The following is a 20,697-nucleotide window of genomic DNA, read 5'->3' on the forward strand; positions in this document are numbered from 1 at the left end:
TTTGTCCCAATGAGTAGGTCAATGCCAGAAGCAATTTCATTAATTTTGATGTCCTTTAAGTAAGGCCATTTTCCAGATCTTCTTGTAGAGGAATACTGTGCTTGGAAACAGGCATGATTTTATGTGTGAAGACATCGGATAGTTGAAGGAAATTGTTTTCGTCCAGACTCGATATTTCCAAACCTGAGATATGATGACTAGACACAATTTTGTTCTGATTCATTGTCTTTAGGAGAATGTTAGTCCTTTGTCCTGTAAGGTTTAGCCTCCTCATTAAACTTTCTGTGCAAAAGGTAGATGAACTTCCATGGTCCAGAAATGCATAAGTTTGTAACACTTTGTCCCCTTTGTGGCTCTTTACTTGTACTGGTACAATGGAGAAGATGGAGTTTTCATCACCGGCCCCAATGTGACCACATGTATGAGGTGAGATGACACTATTACTTTCCATTGGCTTCCCATTCTGTTTTGTGTGTTCTGCTTCCTCTCTTTTGCCTTTTTGTTCAATGTGGAGTATTTCAGGATGACTTTGATTGCACACATAACATGTCAAACGACTGTGGCAGTGTTTGCTCATGTGTCCTATTTTTAGGCATCCAAAACACACCCCTTTTCCTTTCAAGAAGTCCATTTTTTCTCTGTGTGTTTTCTTCAGGATGTGTGGACACTGCTCCAATGAGTGACCACTTCTTCTGCAGAACAAACACAAATGTAGGGAGTTGTGGCTTGATGGAGGTATTTTCATTCCATTCGTTGTTGCATGTTCTAGCACTGGTGTTCTTGGGCAGGTAATAATTGTTGCAAAACTACTTCCCCTTAGGCTTGGGTTTCCCTTTGAAAAGGTAGAGATAACAGTTTTGATAGCTGCAGTTGGTTTATCATCCTGGATGCTTCCAAACAGAGGATCTGACAGTATCTTCACTTGCCTCTCTATGAAGCTAACAAGGTCAGGAAATGTAGCTCGATGCCCACGCTCTTCCTGTAGCTGACATGCTCTATTCCTCCACTTGTCTCTAAATTTGTAGGGTAGTTTCTGAAGTATGTGTTTCATGTTTGAAACAACATTCATTTCATCCATATAGGTGAGATGTTCCATTGCATTGCAACAACCTCTTAGGAACAAAGAGAAGGCTTGCAGTGCTTCCACATCTTCGGCTTTGATCATTGTCCAGGTAAATGCTTTGTTCATGTATGCAGTGGCGATCTTATGTTCATTACCAAAGTGCTCTTTAAGCAGCTGTTTTGCCCTTTGATAACCTTGAGCTGGAGGCAGATGTTGGCAGCTGCGCACTAGGTCCTGTGGTTGTCCTCTAGTGTATTGCTCTAGGTAATGCAGGCAGTCACTTTCATCATTAGTTTTCCGCTCTACTCCTCTTTCAAATGCACGGATGAAAGCTTCAAACTGCAATGGGTCACCGTCATAAACAGGAATGTCTCTTGGAGGTAAAGTAGAAGTGAGATGTTGTTGAGCCAGCATAGCAGTGTTGTCATTTTGCCTCTGGATTAGGTTATAGATGTCACCTTGATTACCATAGTTGATTACAGGTGGTGTGATGTCAACATGTCCCTGCACATGTGTCTGTATACTTTGTCTGGGAATAGAGGTTTGGGCTTGATGAGGCAAGAATTCAGTGGCCTGTACATTAAATCTTGCTGTAGGGTTTCTGTAGTAAGAGCTCAACCCATCTGATGCTCTAGAGGTGTGTCTTGATCCCATGCTGAGCACGTTTAGCCTGGCATTGGCTTCTGCCAGCTTAGTTTGTATATCCAGTTGTTCCTTTTTCCGTTTCACCTGTTCTTCCTGTTGTTCCAACTGTTGTTCCTGTTGTTGTTTCTGTTGTTTCTGGTGTTTTAATTGTTCCCCTTCTACTTCAAGCTCATGTTGACTGTTCAGTGCTGCCGCCCTTTCGATTAAAGCCGCCCTTTCTGCCTGGGCTTTAATTCGAGCAGAAGAGGTAGATGATGCGTGTGATGAACCAGGTTTGTATTTTGACTGAGGGTGTGATGCCTTTGAAATGCTGTCATCAGGTCCGATGTCATCTGAGCTGACACTTTGTTCTATGGCACTTCCCACAATAGTGTCTAATTGCCTGTCCACTCTCAGATAACCACACATTTGCATCTTGTATAAATCCATCAAATATATGCATCTTTTCTTGCAGCCACTGCCTTTGCTTTCCCATTTCTTCTTCAGGCAGTTGAAGGTCAGTTAATGATTTGTGATTTTCTTTAAGTTCATCACACAACTTCTTAAATTCAACCAGTTCTAACTGTATTTCCTTTGCATTGTCTTCTGAGCTCATAAGCTCTTTCAGTACTTCCATTAACTTCTTTACTTGTTTGTAACTGAAGTTTCTTGCTTTTTGGCAGTTTGCAATAAACAATTCCAATCCTTTGGCAGTGTGAGTGATAATCCTTTTTTCTCTCACAGATTGCAGTCCAACAGCGCCATCTTGTGACGTGACGTCAGATGTCACAGACATGATTAATGTTCACTGTCCCTTTAAGTTTCGTTCTCAGGAATTGTCCGTTAGCTGACAGCGCGCTGTTTCAAACAGCTGACAATGTTGCAGCTCCACATCCATTTCCTAAGCCATTGTCCAATACAGCTTAATATCTCCTTTACAATCTACTTATCACGCTGCACATACCCGGCCGCTTTCCCAGTCCTCTCTCAGCCTCTTCGGTCCTCGCAGGTGGGAACAATCTCCAGCTGATTGTGGCGTGTGCAGCTGATCCGTGATGAGAAGTCGATGGTGCAATAATCCAATTATTTGTTTTCCCCGAAAACGATCCTTAATCCAATTTGAAGTGAATCCAATTGTCCAGTTTCACTCAAAAGTACGATTCCACTTAATGTAATGGCAATTTCCTTTTCCTATGTCCTATATATTTGTGCCGTTACTTTCACAGAAGGGTTGAAAAGTGATCCAGACGCAGACACAAACAGATGATTTTCCGGTCCTTAGTTGTGGTTTATGATGATGTTTATTCGTCTTTACATACCAGGGTTAATTTAGCGTTCTAGTGATTCTATGAGCATCTGCCGGGCTGGTGGAATCGGTATGCTCTTCTCCTACTGTGTCCACCCATCTCCTGTCACCTATGACCTCTTTATATACACCCGGTGCAGCTAAACCCCCCACCCAGTGTTCATAAATAATATTGCACTATACATATAACTTAAATAAACTGACACACCAACAACACCCACAAAATGGCTCCTACAGAATCATTCTGTACATTTTCATTGTTATGCGGATGATACTCAACTATATTTATCAATCAAGCCTGATGAAATTAATCATCTAAATAAAATTCAAGACTGCCTTAAGGACTTAAAAACGTGGATGACCTTAAACTTTTTGATGTTAAACACGACCAAAACTGAAGTTATTGTACTTGGCCCAAAGAATCTACGAAACAAATTATCTAAGGATATACTAACAATGGATGGCATTAATTTGGCCTCCAGTGAGACTGTAAGGAATCTTGGTGTTATATTTGATCAGGATTTATCCTTTAACGCCCACATAAAATCAATTTCAAGGACCGCCTACTTCCATCTACGTAACATTGCAAAAATCAGGCATATCTTGCCTCAAAACGATGCAGAGAAACTAGTCCATGCATTTGTTACTTCAAGGCTGGATTATTGTAACTCTTTATTATCAGGGTGTACCAAGAAGTCAGTTAAGTCGCTTCAGCTGATTCAAAATGCTGCAGCTCGTGTACTAACCAGAGTTAGGAAAAGGGACCACATTACTCCTGTTCTGGCTGCCTTACACTGGCTCCCTATAGAACACAGGATAGAATTTAAAATTATTCTTCTCGCCTACAAAGCCCTTAATGGGCAGGTGCCATCTTACCTTAAAGAACTCATTATACCCTACTGTCCTACTAGGGCATTGCGTTCCAAGAATGCAGGGTTGTTGGTTGTTCCTAGAGTCTCTAAAAGTACAATGGGAGCCAGAGCCTTTTCTTATCAAGCTCCACATTTGTGGAATCAGCTTCCAGTTTGTGTTCGGGCGGCAGACACCCTATCCGTTTTTAAGAGTGCGCTTAAGACCTTCCTTTTTGATAAAGCTTATAGTTAGGGCTGATTAGATTCAGCCCCTAGTTTTGCTGATATAGGCTTAGTTTGTCGGGGGACATCTTACTTCTTCCTTCTCTCTGTCTGTACCTGTGTACTCTCATGTTCCCATTAACCCAGCTTCCCCAAATGTCTTTCTTTTTGGTGTCTATATACGCCGGGATCCGGAGTCATGGATGATCCTGCGCTCCTCTGTCCTGGATCTTGAGTCGTGGCTGTGGTCCTGGATCATAGGTCCTGGATGGATATCCTCGTGGATTCATCTTCCTATTATACACACAGGCATTTCCAAACATTTGGACTACCTATGTTGCAAATGTATTATCTTTTCAATTTACACACGGCATCTATTGCACGTCTGTCCGTCCTGGGAGAGGGATCCCTCCTCTGTTGCTCTCCCTGAGGTTTCTCCCATTTTTCCCTTTAAACTGTGGGTTTTCTTCGGAAGTTTTTCCTTGTCCGATGTGAGGGTGTAAGGACAGAGGGTGTCGTATTGTCATACTGATATTTTGTACAAACTGTAAAGTCCACTGAGACAAATGTAACATTTGTGATATTGGGCTATATAAATAAACATTGATTGATTGATTGATTATTACTGAGAGCTTGGGGACCATAGTGGTGTCTTCTCCTCAATGTAAAGGAATATCTTAATGAGCATTGTAATAAGAATCAAAGAAACTTGCAGGTAACCGACGTGATGTCTGACCCTGAAAGATTGTTGGATCTTTCACAAGGAGAAGAGGGGATAAACATTTACGTTATATTCCATCATCAATGCCGAAACACTGCCTCTCTCTTTCCAAATGTAAATGTAATTTGAGCTGGCGCCAAAGCCAGAGAATCGTACAATATAACATATAAAGATCAATAGAGTATCCAAGGAACACACAATGGAATGGGGGGTGGACGTCACTTCCTAGAGGGGTCCGGGGGTATAACCCCCCGGGAAGAATGTTTTGAACATTTTAAAGTAAAATGCTTCAATCTGGTGCACTTTGAGCAGAATTACTACTAGATCTAGGGGGTACAACTCTAAACACCCATATGAAAAAGATTGGTTTATATTTTAATAATCAAATAAGTAGGTGAACATAACCAATAACCTACCATAGCCAATAACAAATAAATGTAACTTATTTTATTTTAGTTGTTCTTTCATATCTTATTTGACCTATTAACATTTATTTATTCGTGTATATTTTTTAATCTCTCCAGTTTAAAACGATATTTTTGGTTTACTGTCCTATAGTATACATTGAAATGATTTCAAACCTTTTTATCCCAATAATTATAAAGGAGTGCCTTGGAAATATTTGTTTACATAAATTGTGATCAAAACGTTTGAGACCCACTGAGACAACTTAGACTAAAGTGAACTATCTAAACACTGAGAGTCCTTTACCTCACTGAGCTGTAGTTATCAGCCTCTCAGTCTGACTGGAGAGGACTCTCCCTCCACATTATTGTAGAAACATCTTCTTCTTATATCCATTAGAGCAGCTAGCACCAGATTCTAATAACAACAGCGCCGGAACCGGTGCACCCTCCCTTTCTCCCTCGCTCGCTCCCACGCTCACTCGCACTTTGGCTGTGAGCTGCGGGCGCCAGATAAGCCAACATCCCCCATTTTCATCACTTACAGCGCCCATCGTACAGGGCAAATGAAAAGTGTAACCGGGGTGAAAAGGGTGTTACATTTACTTAATTATGAATATTGTTACATCAAGGCCGAAAATTAGGATGAGTGCCAATGGTCAAAAATATTTTTCTACCAGCGCAGCGCCTCCACAGATCTGGCGCCCTAGGCGAACATCTATAACGCCAGTGCTACGGGCCAGGCCAGCCCTGTTAGAGAGGACTCGAGCAGCGGCGTTCTGAATCAGCTGCAGCTTTCTAATAGATTTTTTAGTGAGACCTGTGAAGACACCATTGCAGTAGTCCAGTCTACTGAAGATAAAAGCATGGACAAGTTTTTCCAAATCCTGCTGTGACATTAGTCTTTTAATCCTAGATATGTTCTTTAGGTGATAGTAGGCTGATTTAGTAACTGTTTTAATGTGACTGTTGAAACTCAGGTCAGAGTCCATGACTACACCTAGATTTCTGGCTTTATCTGTTGTTTTGAACATTGCACACTGAAGCTCAGCGCTAACTTCTATACGTTCTGCCTTGGCTCCAAAAACCATTACCTCAGTTTTATCTTTGTTTAATTGGAGAAAGTTCTGACACATCCAGTCATTGATTTGTTCAATGCACTTACTCAGTGTTTGAATTGGATAGTCTCCTGGTGAAATTGTTACGTAAATGTGCGTGTCATCCGCATAGCTATGGTAACTTATTTAGTTGTTTTTCATTATCTGAGCCAGTGGTAGCATGTAGATGTTAAAGAGAAGAGGCCCCAAGATGGAGCCTTGAGGTACCCCACATGTCATATTTGTCAACTCAGATGTGTATTTACCTATAGAAACAAAGTTGTTTCTGTCCTTTAAGTAGGATTCAAACCAATTTAGAACTGTTTCCGAAAGTCCCACCCAGTTTTCTAGTCGGTCTAGTAATATTTTGTGGTCAACAGTGTCAAACGCAGACAGATGTAGACAGGGCAAGCAATACACTTCTTAATCTAAAGAGGCAAGACAGCCGTATGATCACTGTCTCTGATTTGAACCTGAAGACTTTCTATCTCCCCGCCATGGCAGAGGACACTGGGCCAGTCTTTCTGTATCTCCTCTCAGCTGTGGGCCCACACTTCTTCACGTCTACGTCACGTGACTATGTTTTGGAGAGAAAAATCTGACACAGGGAGAGATATGTAAACAAGGCGTACTTACATGTGTCCTAACATCAAGAGATTATGATCAGAACATGTATAGACTCTAATGTTTGAATATACTTTTATGTTTATAGTGTTTAGAGTATGAGAGGTCCTGATAATTTATTCCGGTAAATTACTCTGACCTCCTAATCAGTGGCGGCGGGTCATTAGGGGCAGGTGGGGCACAGCCCCACCTAGTGTCAGAAGAAAGTATTACAAATAATGATTACAAAAAAATACTAAAAAATAAATTAAAAAACATATAAAATATATTTTAAGGTCATGTTTAATAATCTGATTCGTCTGTACATTTCTGTTTTAGTCTGTGTTCTTCTAATTAGTGTCTAGAGTTCCGTTTTGAGCTGTTTAGAGCCATGTGGGACAAAACCCGATCCTGCCCCTCCCTCTCACAGTCTAAGTGAACGGTGATTGTAAAAACTACACTGCGCATGCTCAGAGTATTTTTCTATTTAATGTGTGTGGCAAAAAAATAATGACCGTAGGGGCATAGTGCTCCCATCCCCACCATACGTCATCTCACATAATTCAGAATTGATTGGCTGTTAGTACTCACGTGTGCAGTGCTGCGAAACGTCACGTGTAGTTTGAAGAGGAGACGAGAGAGCAGCATATAGCTAACATCACCAGCGATTAAAAGAAGTAAAAAACTGAAAGAAAATGAATGAAGTTGACCATTTACTGGAGCACACATTTGAGACACTTAGTCTCGGAGAGAAACTGGAGGTAAAGCGCCTCGTTGCCCACCATCCACCGGATTTCCAAATGGTCCAGACTGCGGGCAAAGTTAAACGTTGGTTTAACGCTGAGTGGTTTGCTAAAAAGAAATGGCTAACGGCGAGCATCCAGAAGAATTCCCTCTTTTGCTTTCCTTGCCTGCTTTTTGGTGAAGATCAAGGTACTTGGTCGAGGACAGGTTACAAGGACTTAAAGCATCTTTCGGAGAGGACAATGAAGCATGAGAGCAGCAACAGTCATTTGGAAAATGCCGTAAAATTGGGATTACTTGGAAGGGTGAATGTTGCAGCTCAGATTGACAGCGCCTACAGACGCGGCATTGATTCTCATAATAGGAAGGTGGAAGAAAACAGGTACGTGCTTGGTCGGATCATCACCTGTATTAAACTGTGTGGGAAATGTGAGACAGCACTGCGGGGCCACAACGAGTCGGCGGACTCTCTGAATCCAGGGATATTCAGGTCAATTTTCGAGACAATGTGTGAGGGCGATTCCAGGCTTCAACGGCACTACGAAGCTCAGCTTGTTTTCAAAGGGACATCAAGCACCATACAGAATGAACTCTTGGACTGCATGTATGATGTGTACAGGGAGGAAATAGCCAAGCAAGTGGACAACCACATCATTTGTTGCCGTTCAGGCCGACGAGACAACCGATGTCTCCTGTAAATCGCAAATGGTGATTGTGCTGCGATACATTATGCCTGACCTCACAGTTACAGAGCGTTTTTTGGAGTTTGTGGAAGTAAAGGACAAAACTGGTGTAGGTCTCTCTAACAGCATCAAGGCTGTTCTGGAACCCCTGAAGCTGAAAGAAAAGCTAATCGCTCAGACCTATGACGGAGCGGCCGTCATGAGCGGTAACGTGCGCGGGGTACAGACGGTGATGAAGGAGACGTACCCAAACGCTCAGTTTGTTCACTGCTACGCCCACCAACTGAACCTGACCCTGCAGCAACTGTGTTCAGCAAGGATGAGCATCCTGAAGGGGTTTTTTGCAGATCTAACTGCTTTTTCCACTTTTTTCTCCGGTGCTCCAAAACGTGTTGCAGCTCTTGCAGAGGCAACACAGAGACGCATCCCACGGCCACCGGCTGTGAGATGGAACTTTAAAAGCAGAACTGTGAACGCGGTTTGGGAGACCCGAGATGCACTACTTCAGTGTATGAAGCATATACGCGCACAACCAGGATGGGATGCGGTCACCATAAGTGAGGCATACGGCCTGTCAAAGAAACTGCGGGACCGAGCATTTATGCAGCTCCTGGAGTTGCAAAAACGAAGCATCGATGCACCTGGGATCAACAGCGCGCTCTGCCGTTTCAAGGAAAATGTTCAGAAAATGAGGCAGAAAACTGATGCATTGGCCGCCACTGCTCATGATGGAACAGACGAGCCAGGCCGACGAGTCAGCAGCACAGCGCCGGTGATGAAGGAGGCTTGTGACACAGTCATCTCACAGGTGGAACAGAGGTTCTCACAGAGTGACCATTTGATCGCTGCAAAGCTTGTTGACAGCTCATTCTTCCCACAGCATGTCCTGTCATTTCCTACACCTGAGCTTGACTGCGCCGTTAAACTGTGGCCTGCGTTGGGAAACAAGGAGAAGTTGAAGTCTGAGCTGACCACGCTCTACCGCCACAGTGAGCTTCACACTGGAAACACTGCCCTGTCTCTATGAAATCCATTCACGAGAACAACTTGGAGGAAACGTTTGCTGAGACTGTTATTTTGGTCAAAATAATAGTGACAACTCCGATGACGACATCCGAGTCAGAGAGGAACTTTTCCACCCTCAAAAGGATAAAGACTTTCACTCGCAACACCATGGGACAGCCGCGACTTAACGCATTGGCCATGCTTTCAATTGAAAGCCAGTTGATCCAGCAACTACAGGACTTCATCCCCAAAGTGATAGACACATTCTGTCAGAGGAAGGACCGCCGTGCCGCTTTTCTTTTCAAGTGAGCCTTCAGCTTTGGTAAGTTCATTTATGTCATATATTTTGTTGATCTTCTGTGTTTTGCCTCTGCTGGATCGATTGATATTGTGACCTCGATGATGAGTGTCTGTGTTTTCCTTATATTTACAGTCTATGGTGTTTTTAATGCTAAAGCATTACGGTTGTTGTTATTGTTAAGAATTACTTTGTGATGGTGACCTTTACTCCATGTATGAAGGTGCATTACTATGACATCCCCACGCTGTGTACGTAAATGTATGCGCTCACAGTGTTGCTCCTGTGGTCTTCAGTATGTAATTTGACACTCCCCCTCTCTCTCTCCTCCCCCCCCTCTCTCTGTCCCCCCTCTCTCTCTCCTCCCTCTCTCTGTCCCCCCCCTGTGAAGTGAAGACTCTCCTACAGAGCAAATCATTCAGACAGTCCGTCATCTATGTGTATAACCCCTCAGTATGTCCTCTTCAATGAGGCTGTTTTATTACACCTTAAATAACACAGCTGATCAACAACTGGATCATTTGGGTTTGAAGTAAATGCAGACAAATTATCAAAGTGATTAACCCTTATGTTGTGTTCGGGTCTCCCGTGACCCGTTTCAAGCTAGAATTATATAATAACTACGCTCTAGTTTTTTTTACCGGAACAAAGCTTCATGATATCCTCCACAGCAGATATATAAACACTACAAAACTGATTTTGACAATTTTAGCCAAGTCTGAAGGTCTCTTAAAAAAAAAAGTGTATAATTTGGTGTTGGGGTCTGGGGAGACCCAGCAGAATTGTTTTGGGAGACTCTGGGTCAAATTTGGCCCAATCAAGATTCATCTTTGACTTCAGACACCCCTCCCCCCCCTTCATCAACTGTAACAATAATTGTTCGCAACATGCACCTGGTCTCCCCTCCCTCTGCCCCCCTCCCCCCACGGGAACTCCACCTTTCTCAAAGAATATGTACACTAACACTTGAACCTGAACACACATGCACGTGTGCAATATGTGGTGTAATGTGTTTTGGGGCCATAACATTAAATTACATCAGGATTGTACGGTTATGAATGCATAATAAGTTAGTTATGATGTAGTTAAAACAATATTGGATGATAGTCATTTTTTGTGTGTGTTTTGGACTGAAATAAATCATGGGTCAAAATGGACCCCGACCACCATGAACGGTAACAGCTGTCGAACACAACACAAGGGTTAAAGATGTATTTTGCAGGAAATGATTGTAATGCATTACTATTTTTAGTGTTGAAGCTACTTTGTATTTGTTATAATGCTGCAGTGGAGTTGTATAATGTGAATGTGACTCCTGACAGTTTCTAAGAGAGAATCAAAACAACTCCATCAAACCAAACACGTTGCACAGCTCCAGTATGCCATGCTTTACCCCTCACATGTTTTCTGCTGAGTGTCCTTCATCAGGGTGGGAGCTTCTTTGTTTACAGCAGGTTCATCCGTCACATGACTTCACACAAGGAAACAGATTTCATGAGTTTGGCGTCTATGAATGTAAAGGTTAAAACAGATGTTTGAAGGGATGCAATGCAACAAATAAAAAGAGATTAGATCATTACGATATTCAGATTATTTATTTTTTATTGTAAAGGTTTGTTGAACAATTGTCTTTCATCATTTATAGTCTCTGTAATTTGTCACATGGCTTTTTGACAGATGTACCAAAGAAACAGAAATCAACCTCAGACACATTTCTGAATTAAACAGCTGGTTATTTAATCACAAGATATCTGAAGCAGCTTTACAAATACTACACTTAATTATACACAGCTGTTATTCCCTCTAGGTTGATTAGAAATTGATATTTTCAATTACCATAAATGTTATTGTCCATCTATAGAGGACTGAAAATGTCACGAAAGAACATTGTAAGAATGAAATAATGAATTCAAATAAATGTATTAAATGACTTGCTCCCTGCAGTAAAACAACATATCTCAAAATAATTCATCAAAAGACCCAAAGATATAAAAAAGTTAAACTGATAACGTATACTGCTATAACGTGATGTTTGACTAGAAACTAGATCAATCATTCATCGATCATTAAATGAGTCAAATGAAAACTATAAACACACTGTAATAAAGTTTGATGCAAAATAAACTCAATAAACAATCAAGTTGTTTGTTTGTCTTTGACTGACTCTTTGATTATAATGTGTAAAAATGTCATGCAAAGATTAATATCTCATCATCTGTTGATTATGTTCTTGAATGTTCCAAAGAGATGTAGACGGAGAGTGAAGTCAGAATAAAGTCTGAACCAACACTCCTGAGCATCACAGAGGAATCTCACGTTGACAGATTTTGATATCAGCAGTTTTAGCATCACCAGCTTCTCCAATACTGAAATATGGGAAGAGTTTCTCAGTGAAAGTGTCTCTGAGAGTGCAGATGGGAGTCATGTGTTCAGGGTCGTAGAAGCACACCTCCCCCCTGTCATAGTCCAGCTGGACTCTGATCCTCTGGGGATTCTTCTCCACTCTGACAGTCTCACCAGCACCATTAGAGTATTCTCCACTGCTATGTGTTAAACACCAGATTCCATATTTTGGAGAGGCACCTGGTAACTCTCCCTTCCTGTCAGCTGACTCTTTAGTGTAACCTATAAGCCAGTCAGGATGATCTCCCACCTCCACCTCCCAGCTGTGTTTCCCTGAGCTGAAGCCCTCAGAGCCCAGAACAGTAGCATAGTGAGTGTATCTCTCTGGATTATCAGGAAGCTGCTGATCTTTGTCTCCTTGTCTCACACTGGTCAGATCATCAGACAGAGAGAGCCATCTGCTTGCAGTGTTTGGGTCCAGAAGGACAGGACTGAAGTGGACCTGGTCCTTCATCTTCTCCCAGACTCTGAAGGACAGGTTGCCCAGGTGTTTGGCCACATCTGTCAGCGCTCCTGAGAGCAGCTGTGGGTCTGACAGTGAGCTCTGGACTCTGGCTCTGCTCTGAGTGGCTTTATAACTGCTGAGGAAGGGCACGTTGAGTTTCTGCAGCTCTTCTTCAACAGCAGAGATACTGTGTGACAGAGAGGAGATGTGCTCCTGAATGCTCTTCATCTCTCTGCTGATAGTCTTCCCTTTCTGCTCCTCTTCCTCCCTCAGAGCTGCCAGTCTGGACTCCTCTTCCTCTTTCAGGAACTGATGGAGCTTGATGAACTCTGCTCTGATCTGCCTCTCTGTGGACAGCAGCTGCTTCTCGGACACTTGAATCACTTCATTGTATGTTCTCTCCACTCCTTTGTATTTGTCCCTCTTGTCCTGCAGAGACTCTAAGTCAGATGTCAGCAGGTCCTTCAGCTCACTGACTGCTTGTTCTACAGGAACCACCTTGTGACCCTGGTGGAGAGAAAACTCACAGACAGGACACACAGCTCTCTCTTCATCCATACAGAACAATCTAGGCTCTTCTGGATGTTTACTACACACCACCTCCACCTTCTTCTCTCCTTTCTCTGTCTCAGATGATCCAGCTTTCTGTCTCTCAGCAAAGGAGTCAGACAGTTCCTTCAGTGCAAAGTTCCCCACAGGATCTTTGGAGGACTTTCTTTTATAAATGGGACAGTTTTTGTTCTTACTTTGTTCCCAGAATGTCTGCAGGCAGCTCGAACAGAAGCTGTGGTTACAGCCCAGAGACACAGGATCTCTGAAAGTCTCTGAACAAACATGGCAGCTCAGGAAACTTTCAACAAGAGCGGTTTTCTCAGCCATTTGGTATTAAAGTTATTTCTAGAGCAGGACTCACCAACTTACAGTCTCTCCACTTCTCCCCACATATACTCCAAACGTGTCTCCGAGCAGAAATCTCACACCCTGTGATGGTGTCTCAGCGCTGTTCAACAATGTCTAAATCCACTTTCGTTTTCTCTCACCTCCGTCACAGGGTGAATGATCAACATCAGGAAATGCTGCTATGTCATTTATTCACCAGCAGATGGAGTCAGGATGTCTTTCAGAGGGAAATGTCCTTTGGTATTCAGTTCAGGACGGTGACTTTGTCCAGGTATCTGTTGAAGAAAAACACATACAATTTAACACGTTTAAAAAACAACAACGTAGGATGAAAAGGAAAATGCTCATATATAAAAGTTTGAAGTGGACAGTTTGTGTTCTTACTTTGTTCCCAGAATGTCTGCAGGCAGCTCGAACAGAAGCTGTGGTTGCAGCTCAGAGACACAAACAAAAACTCACTTCGTTATATCTTCATTTCAATGGAAGGAGAATCTGGCAGTGAGAAAAATATAGCACTTATTGAACATTAGAGCATTTAAACATGTCACAGTAAAAGCACAAAATCCAAATATGAACGTGAAATGAGAATAATATGTCCTTTTTAAAAACTACAATAAAGAGTCGAGCTTTTTCAACAATTTAAGCTGAAATAATTCTAAGAACATGATTAGTAAATTAAAATGGGCCTTGTGCTTTCTCCTTCCTTCACGGCCTACAGTTGTGTGGATTTAGAGGACAGTCATCATAATGAAGTCACATGATCTATCCGCTTATCCATCAACTTTCTCACTGAAGGTCAACAAAAACAAGATTCTTACCTGCTGTAAAGTTTCTCTTTAATTCTGTATTAAAAACCGTAAAACTATTTATTAAATACACTTTAAATATACAAGAGTTTATTTACCATCAGTCTTCATATACTACCCAACATGACACATGATGGACAGTGGAGGAAGTACTGCACTTAAGTACACATTTGAAGGATTGAGGTATTTACCTGTTATGTATTGTTTTTTTTTTACTACAGTGCATCTTATATGACTGCTTTCATTCATTTGAGATGCATATGTCATATTTATGATCAGTGTATAAAATATAAATGTGTATTGATGATTTGAATGTAAACACTTTAGATAGTACTTTTATTTTTTATATTTAAGTTCTATTTCTTGCTTAAACGTCGGCATTTTTACTCTGCACACATGACATTTGTTGTAACAGTAATTTTTGATTGTGCTGCTTTGTTAATAGTTCTATCGCTCGAAGTGGAGTCGAAAGAGATGAGTTTTCAGTCTGCGCCGGAAGGTGTGTAAGCTATCTGCTGTCCTGATGTCAATGGGGAGCTCATTCCACCATTTAGGAGCCAGGATAGCAAACCCACGTGTTTTTGCTGTAATAAAATTCAATAACGTGCTTTAACCACTAGGTGTCCCTTTCTATCAGCTGTGCACCGTTATGGTGTAAATACAGCCTATCTACCAATTGGATCAAATATAAAAGTCAGCCGAATTTGTGTTGATACTGCAAGGAGACGTATTGTGTGAAAAGAAATGTAAGATGTTGTTTATATTTATGTTATATTTATGATCCACGTCACGTTTTCAGTTTTGACGGCAGTTCTTGCTGTTTGTCTAGAAGTCTTCTCATCAGGGCTCTATAGAGAACTACGGCAGATATGTAATATTTAATGCAGCCGAACCGTGTATTACAATGCCGTTATGTGATGACTTTCAAAGAGAAAAGCAAGCACACATTTTTTTTAAATGTTTTCGGATTTCACATTGCATAAACACCATATCCCAGCATGCATTGCGACTCAAACATCCAATCACCGAGCTGAGGATCTTGTCTACGTCTGTTTCCGGTATTGTTTATGACGGATGTATTTTGTTATACACACATTCCTTAACATTTAAATTTAAATGTACATTAAAGTCTTTCGTGAGGCCCTCTACAATGTTTTTAGATATAACTAGGGTTCTCGTTGAAGAGTTTGTAAATTAACATGAACCCAAGCTGTTGCCTGGCAACGCAATCGCACAACGTCACGTCCGTTAATTCCACAACCACACACATAGATTAACATCGATTTAATACATTAATGTAGCCTTTGTTTCTGATAAAAGAGGTGTTGACCAGCTGGGGCAACAAGAAAATCCGCAAAATCGAGTCGAACTATTAAAAAATAAATAATTATTATATTACTATTGACAATAACAACCGACCGTCGTGGTAGAGCAGTGGTTCCCAACCTTTTTTGAGTACTGTACCCCCAAAGCATTTCAAGCCAACCTAAAGTACCCCCTACTACGCAATCAATCGTGGTGATCCCCAGGATATATTAATAGTCTATATATTGTGGCAGACCGGCTCTGTGTGTGTGTGTGTGTGTGTGTGTGTGTGTGTGTGTGTGTGTGTGTGTGCAGTGGCAGCACATATCAGACCCGGGCCGGGGGGCGGGGCCTGGATACGGCCCTGTGTGTAGCTAAGGTGAAACCTGGGAGTGGAAGAAGGAGAGAAGTGACGAGGAGAGATAGAGAAGAGGAGGATATTTGTGTCTGTGTGACCCAATGCGACAATTAATATGACACTTAAATCATATTCAATCATAAACATTATAATAGCCATTGTTTAAAGACTTAAAACAAAAAGTAAGGTAACTCACCAATTAATGTGACACTTGAGCCTGTTTCTCCCTCATCAGTTTTGTGAGTCTGGGGGAGATTGTTGCAACAGCTGTGACCAGGTTATTCTCCAAGTTGAGTCTGTTCCTGTGTTTAGTCTTGATGTGGGTCATGGCGGAGAATGTCACCTCACACAGGTATGTGGACCCAAAAGGCAACAGTTCATTCAGGGCATGTTTCCCCAATTCAGGATACTCCTTCTCCACACCACACCAGAACTGTGTCAGTGGTGTGCTTGAGTACCTCATCTTCAGGCTCCTATCTGAGAACACATCTATGAGGTCTTCTTGCAGTCTGGCGGGAATGCTGCTTTAATGCACGTCACAAATGGATTACGCACCCAGTCCAGTGTGGATGACTTGTCAATATCAGGGAAGTAGGAGTTGAACTCATTCTTGAGCTTGGACAAATGTGTGTGTACTATTTTCACAATTGGAGCTCTGTCACATTCACCAGTAGCAATGTATGCTGCAGGAAACAACTTGTATCCTTTTTTTCACATTTGCTCTGCCAGAGCTTGATCTTCTCCATGAATCCACACACTTTGTCATACAAGCTAAGAACATGTGTGTCTTTACCTTGAAGAGAGAGATTCAGCTGGTTGAGTTTGCTGAAAACATCAGAGAGGTATCCCAGCCGAGCTACCCAGTCAGCGTCGTCGAACATAGCCACGTGGGTGTGTGTGCTCCGACAGAAATGCCCTCACTTCATTGCGTAGCTCGAACAGCCGCTGTAACGTCTTCCCTCGGGATAACCATGCGGACGTCAGTGTGAAGCAAGAGCTGTGTATGTTCTGACCCACCGTCTTCACAAAGTGACTGAAACAGTCTATGATTCAAAGGCCTGGACTGTATGAAATTGATCACTTTTACGGCATCATTCAAAACATCGTTTAACTCTGGACTCATTCTCTTGCTAGCTAATGCTTCTCGGTGAACCATGCAGTGCGTCCATGTAACGTCAGGATTTACCTTTTTTATGTGGGCCATTAATCCATTTACTCTGCCGGTCATCGCCGCAGCGCCGTCTGTGCACACATGAGAGCAGGATTTCCAATCCAGCTTGTGTTGAGAGAAAAAATTGTCAATAACGTTAAAAACGTCCTGTCCGGTAGTTCTCCCCGTGAGTTTCTTGCAAAACAGAATGTGCTCGTTTATCTCCAAAGTGTCTTTGTAACGCACAAACGCAATCAGTTGTGCTTCCCCACTGACATCCGTTGATTCGTCCAACTGCAAAGCGAACGTACCAGACGCTTTACATTTTTCCACCACTTGGTCAATGATGTCAATTCCCATGTCGTCGATCCGATGGCACACAGTATTATTTGACAACGACACTTTCTTCAGGACATCAGCTGCTTTCTTATCGAGCATAGTTTCTGCGAGAAATATAGCTGCAGGCAAGATTAGCTCTTCGGCTATGGTAAATGGCTTTTTCGATTTAGCAACGAGTAGCGACACGGCATAAGATGCCTCCAAGGCCTTGGTTGAGACCGATGTCGCTTTCTTTAGTTTTTCTTGGCTTCCCTTAAATTCAGCCAGCTTTTGGAAAAACTCTGCAGGCTTACCCACACAGGCGGGATGTCTAGTACTAAGGTGCCGATGTAAATGGAATGGTTTCATGCTATTATTAGAAAGCACGTCGCCACAGATGAAACACATTGGCTGCGGTGGCTCTGTAGTTGTGACCGTAAACCCGGAGAGCACATAATGTTCACCAAACTGACGATTCTTCACCTTCTCTGTTTTCATTTTCTTGAGAACGGGTTCTCCTGATTCAGCAGTATCACCTGTGCTGTTGTTTCTGGATGAACCAGCTCGACTCAGCCATTGATCCATAATGTTTATGTTAACAGAAATTTTGATCTCAATAAACACCAGCGCATTCACTTGATAGGATGTTGATATTTTGCTAGCTAGCAAGAAAACCAGCGCGCCACTACAATGATGATGATGAAACACCTGACAGTCCGGCGGGAAGCTGAACGCCGCGCCAATAATAATATATAGCCAAAATTATTACTTAATTTGAATGCTCCCAATTTTGGTTACATTATTACAGATTATGCATTATTCATTATTTGTGTACAGTTTTCCTGTAAAATGTTTAATAAAAAAAAAATCTAAAATCAAATTTTTATTTTTTTATTTTTTACTTTTCACGTACCCCCTGGGGACCACCCACGTACCACTAGGGGTACGCGTACCCCCGGTTGGGAAACACTGATAGAGCATAGAAAGGTGTAATCCCGCCCATCTATTTCCGCCCCATGGGACCTTATTTCGGAAAAATTATTTATTGAAGTCAATGGGGAGAGAAAACTTATCTTTCGATCCCGTTTGAATTGTGCAATGAATTACACATATGATGTTTGTCAATCTTTAAAATCATTTCCATGTCAAAAAAGTCAGAGTTTGTCGTAAAGACTATGAAAAATACGCAACTAGAAAGACTACAAATCCCAGAGTCCCGTAAGTGATGTCATAATTGTTTTCCTCCACTAAATATAAGAGATATAAGATCACTTTAACAATATGCCTGTGTGCTTTGTACCAGGCTGTAATCATACCAACAATGGGTCTTACTCGTTCTTTCGCTTCCCGTCTGACGAAAGGACCAGGAGTGGCTGGCTGGATCAAGTTAGCTACCTAGCTAGTAGCAAGCACGTTAGTTAGCATTACAGCCGGCTTAGCCTTGTCATTTTTATCAGCCTTAACATGAAGTAACATTAAGTTAACCAAAGTGTTAAACAGTAGAGTGTTAACTGTGATGGTTATTCTCGCGTCCAGGAAAGAGAAGCTTAAAAAGGAGACTAAATGGAGTGTAATGGCAATTTCCTTTTCCTATGTCCTATATATTTTTGCCGTTACTTTCACAGAAGGGTTGAAAAGTGATCCAGACGCAGACACAAACAGATGATTTTCCGGTCCTTAGTTGTGGTTTATGATGATGTTTATTCGTCTTTACATACCAGGGTTAATTTAGCCTTCTAGTGATTCTATGAGCATCTGCCGGGCTGGTGGAATCGGTATGCTCTTCTCCTCCTGTGTCCATCCATCTCCTGTCACCTATGACCTCCTTATATACACCCGGTGCAGCTAAACCCCCCACCCAGTGTTCATAAATAATATTGCACTATACATATAACTTAAATAAACTGACACACCAACATCACCCACAAAATGGCTCCTACACACCGGCCCCTAATTGGCTTTAGTATGGGAAAAAAGACAATTACCAATAAATAATAAAGGAGCTATACAAAAGGTGTGTATGTGTTAGCATGTAATTCTTAAAGAATTTGTAGTTTCTTTTCTTCTCTTCTTCTCCCTTATTTTAAGGGTCATCGGTCTTTGCTGTTCTTTATGTCTCAGCTTCCTGGAGCAGACATATCTTTGTTATTGGTCTCACTAAGATGTTGCTCTTGGTTTGAAGTCGAACTGTGCGCACAATACCTTGTGCGTCTGGTTTTGTCTCCAGTATTCTGCCCATTAACCAGGAGCCACGTGGAGCAGTGGAATCAGCCACTACAACAATGTCACCTGGAGCAAAGCTTCTTTTTTCCTTTAACCACCGTTGTCTATTTTGGATTAGAGGCAGGTATTCCTGTGTCCACCTTTTCCAAAAGAGCTCTGCCATATATTGCACTTGTCTCCATCTGCGTTTGATGTACAAGTCTTCCTTTACAAAGAGTCCAGGTGGTAGTTTTGGCTTGGTTTTCATCAGAAGAAGATGGTTAGGCGTGAGGGCCTCTAGGTCCATCGGATCGTCAGAAGATTTTGTAATTGGTCGATCATTCAGAATCGCTTCGACTTCACAAAGAAAGGTTTGCAATCCTTCGTCGTCCAGAACTTGTTGCTTTAGAATAGAACACAGCACATTTCGAACCATACGGATCAATCGTTCCCAAACACCTCCGTGATGGCTTCTTGCTGGGGGGTTAAAATACCACCTTATCCCTCGCTGAAGCATAGCACTCTGAATTCTGTCTTGATTCAAACCATTGAGTGATTCCTTTAGCTCTCTATTTGCGCCATTGTCTGACCTTAAAGAGGAAACTTGACCTCGTCGACAAATAAATCGTCGTAGTGCATGGATGCAGGAGTCTGTGTCAAGTGCGTATGCAACTTCAAGATGTACTGCTCTGCTTGCCATGCAAGTGAAGATTACCCCATATCTTTTGACAAGACTTCGTCCTCTCTTGATCTCAATAGGACCGAAGTAGTCTACTCCTGTATTTGTGAAGGGAGGTGTATCTGGTAGAATCCTTTCCAAGGGCAAGTCTGCCATTTTCTGTTCTCCAAGTTTTCCACGATGCCGTTTACACACAGTACAGTTTGATATAATCTTTCTTGCCGCAGAGTTAGCTTTGATTATCCAGTACTTTGTACGGAGTCGAGACAGCATCTGATTCCTTCCTCCATGTCCAAGGTCTTCATGAATATCTCGTAACAATAGTGTGGATATGTGAAGATCCTTTGAGAGAATGATCGGATGTTTGGGCTCTTCAGGCATTGCTAGTCGTTTCAAGCGACCACCCAGTCTCAGGAGTCCATGATCCAATATTGGATCCAGTTTGTACAAGCAACTACTTCCTTTCACATTATGTTTACCAGCTTCTAGTAAAGATAGTTCTTCTTTGAA

The 20,697-nt window shown here is 42.0% G+C and overlaps 2 protein-coding genes across 2 annotated transcripts in view; both read right to left on the reverse strand.

The window, feature by feature from the left end:
* Positions 1–13,437, reverse strand: part of LOC117546087 (vacuolar protein 8-like) — a 54,079-nt gene extending 40,642 nt beyond the window's left edge. The window contains exon 1 of the mRNA XM_034216176.1: positions 13,391–13,437. The gene's annotated coding sequence lies outside the window, so the exon portion shown is untranslated. The remainder of the gene's footprint in view (positions 1–13,390) is intronic.
* LOC117546093 (nuclear factor 7, ovary-like) lies at positions 11,198–13,862 on the reverse strand. Its single transcript, XM_034216181.1, has 2 exons — positions 13,754–13,862; positions 11,198–13,644 (listed from the first exon to the last, which is right to left on the reverse strand). The coding sequence occupies exon 2, from the start codon at positions 13,346–13,348 to the stop codon at positions 11,921–11,923; it is 1,428 nt and encodes a 475-aa protein (XP_034072072.1). The 5' UTR covers positions 13,349–13,644; positions 13,754–13,862; the 3' UTR covers positions 11,198–11,920.
* Positions 13,863–20,697: the final 6,835 nt, after the last annotated feature.

Source organism: Gymnodraco acuticeps, unplaced genomic scaffold (genome assembly GCF_902827175.1).
Source record: "Gymnodraco acuticeps unplaced genomic scaffold, fGymAcu1.1, whole genome shotgun sequence".
Classification (NCBI taxonomy): Eukaryota; Metazoa; Chordata; class Actinopteri; order Perciformes; family Bathydraconidae; genus Gymnodraco; species Gymnodraco acuticeps.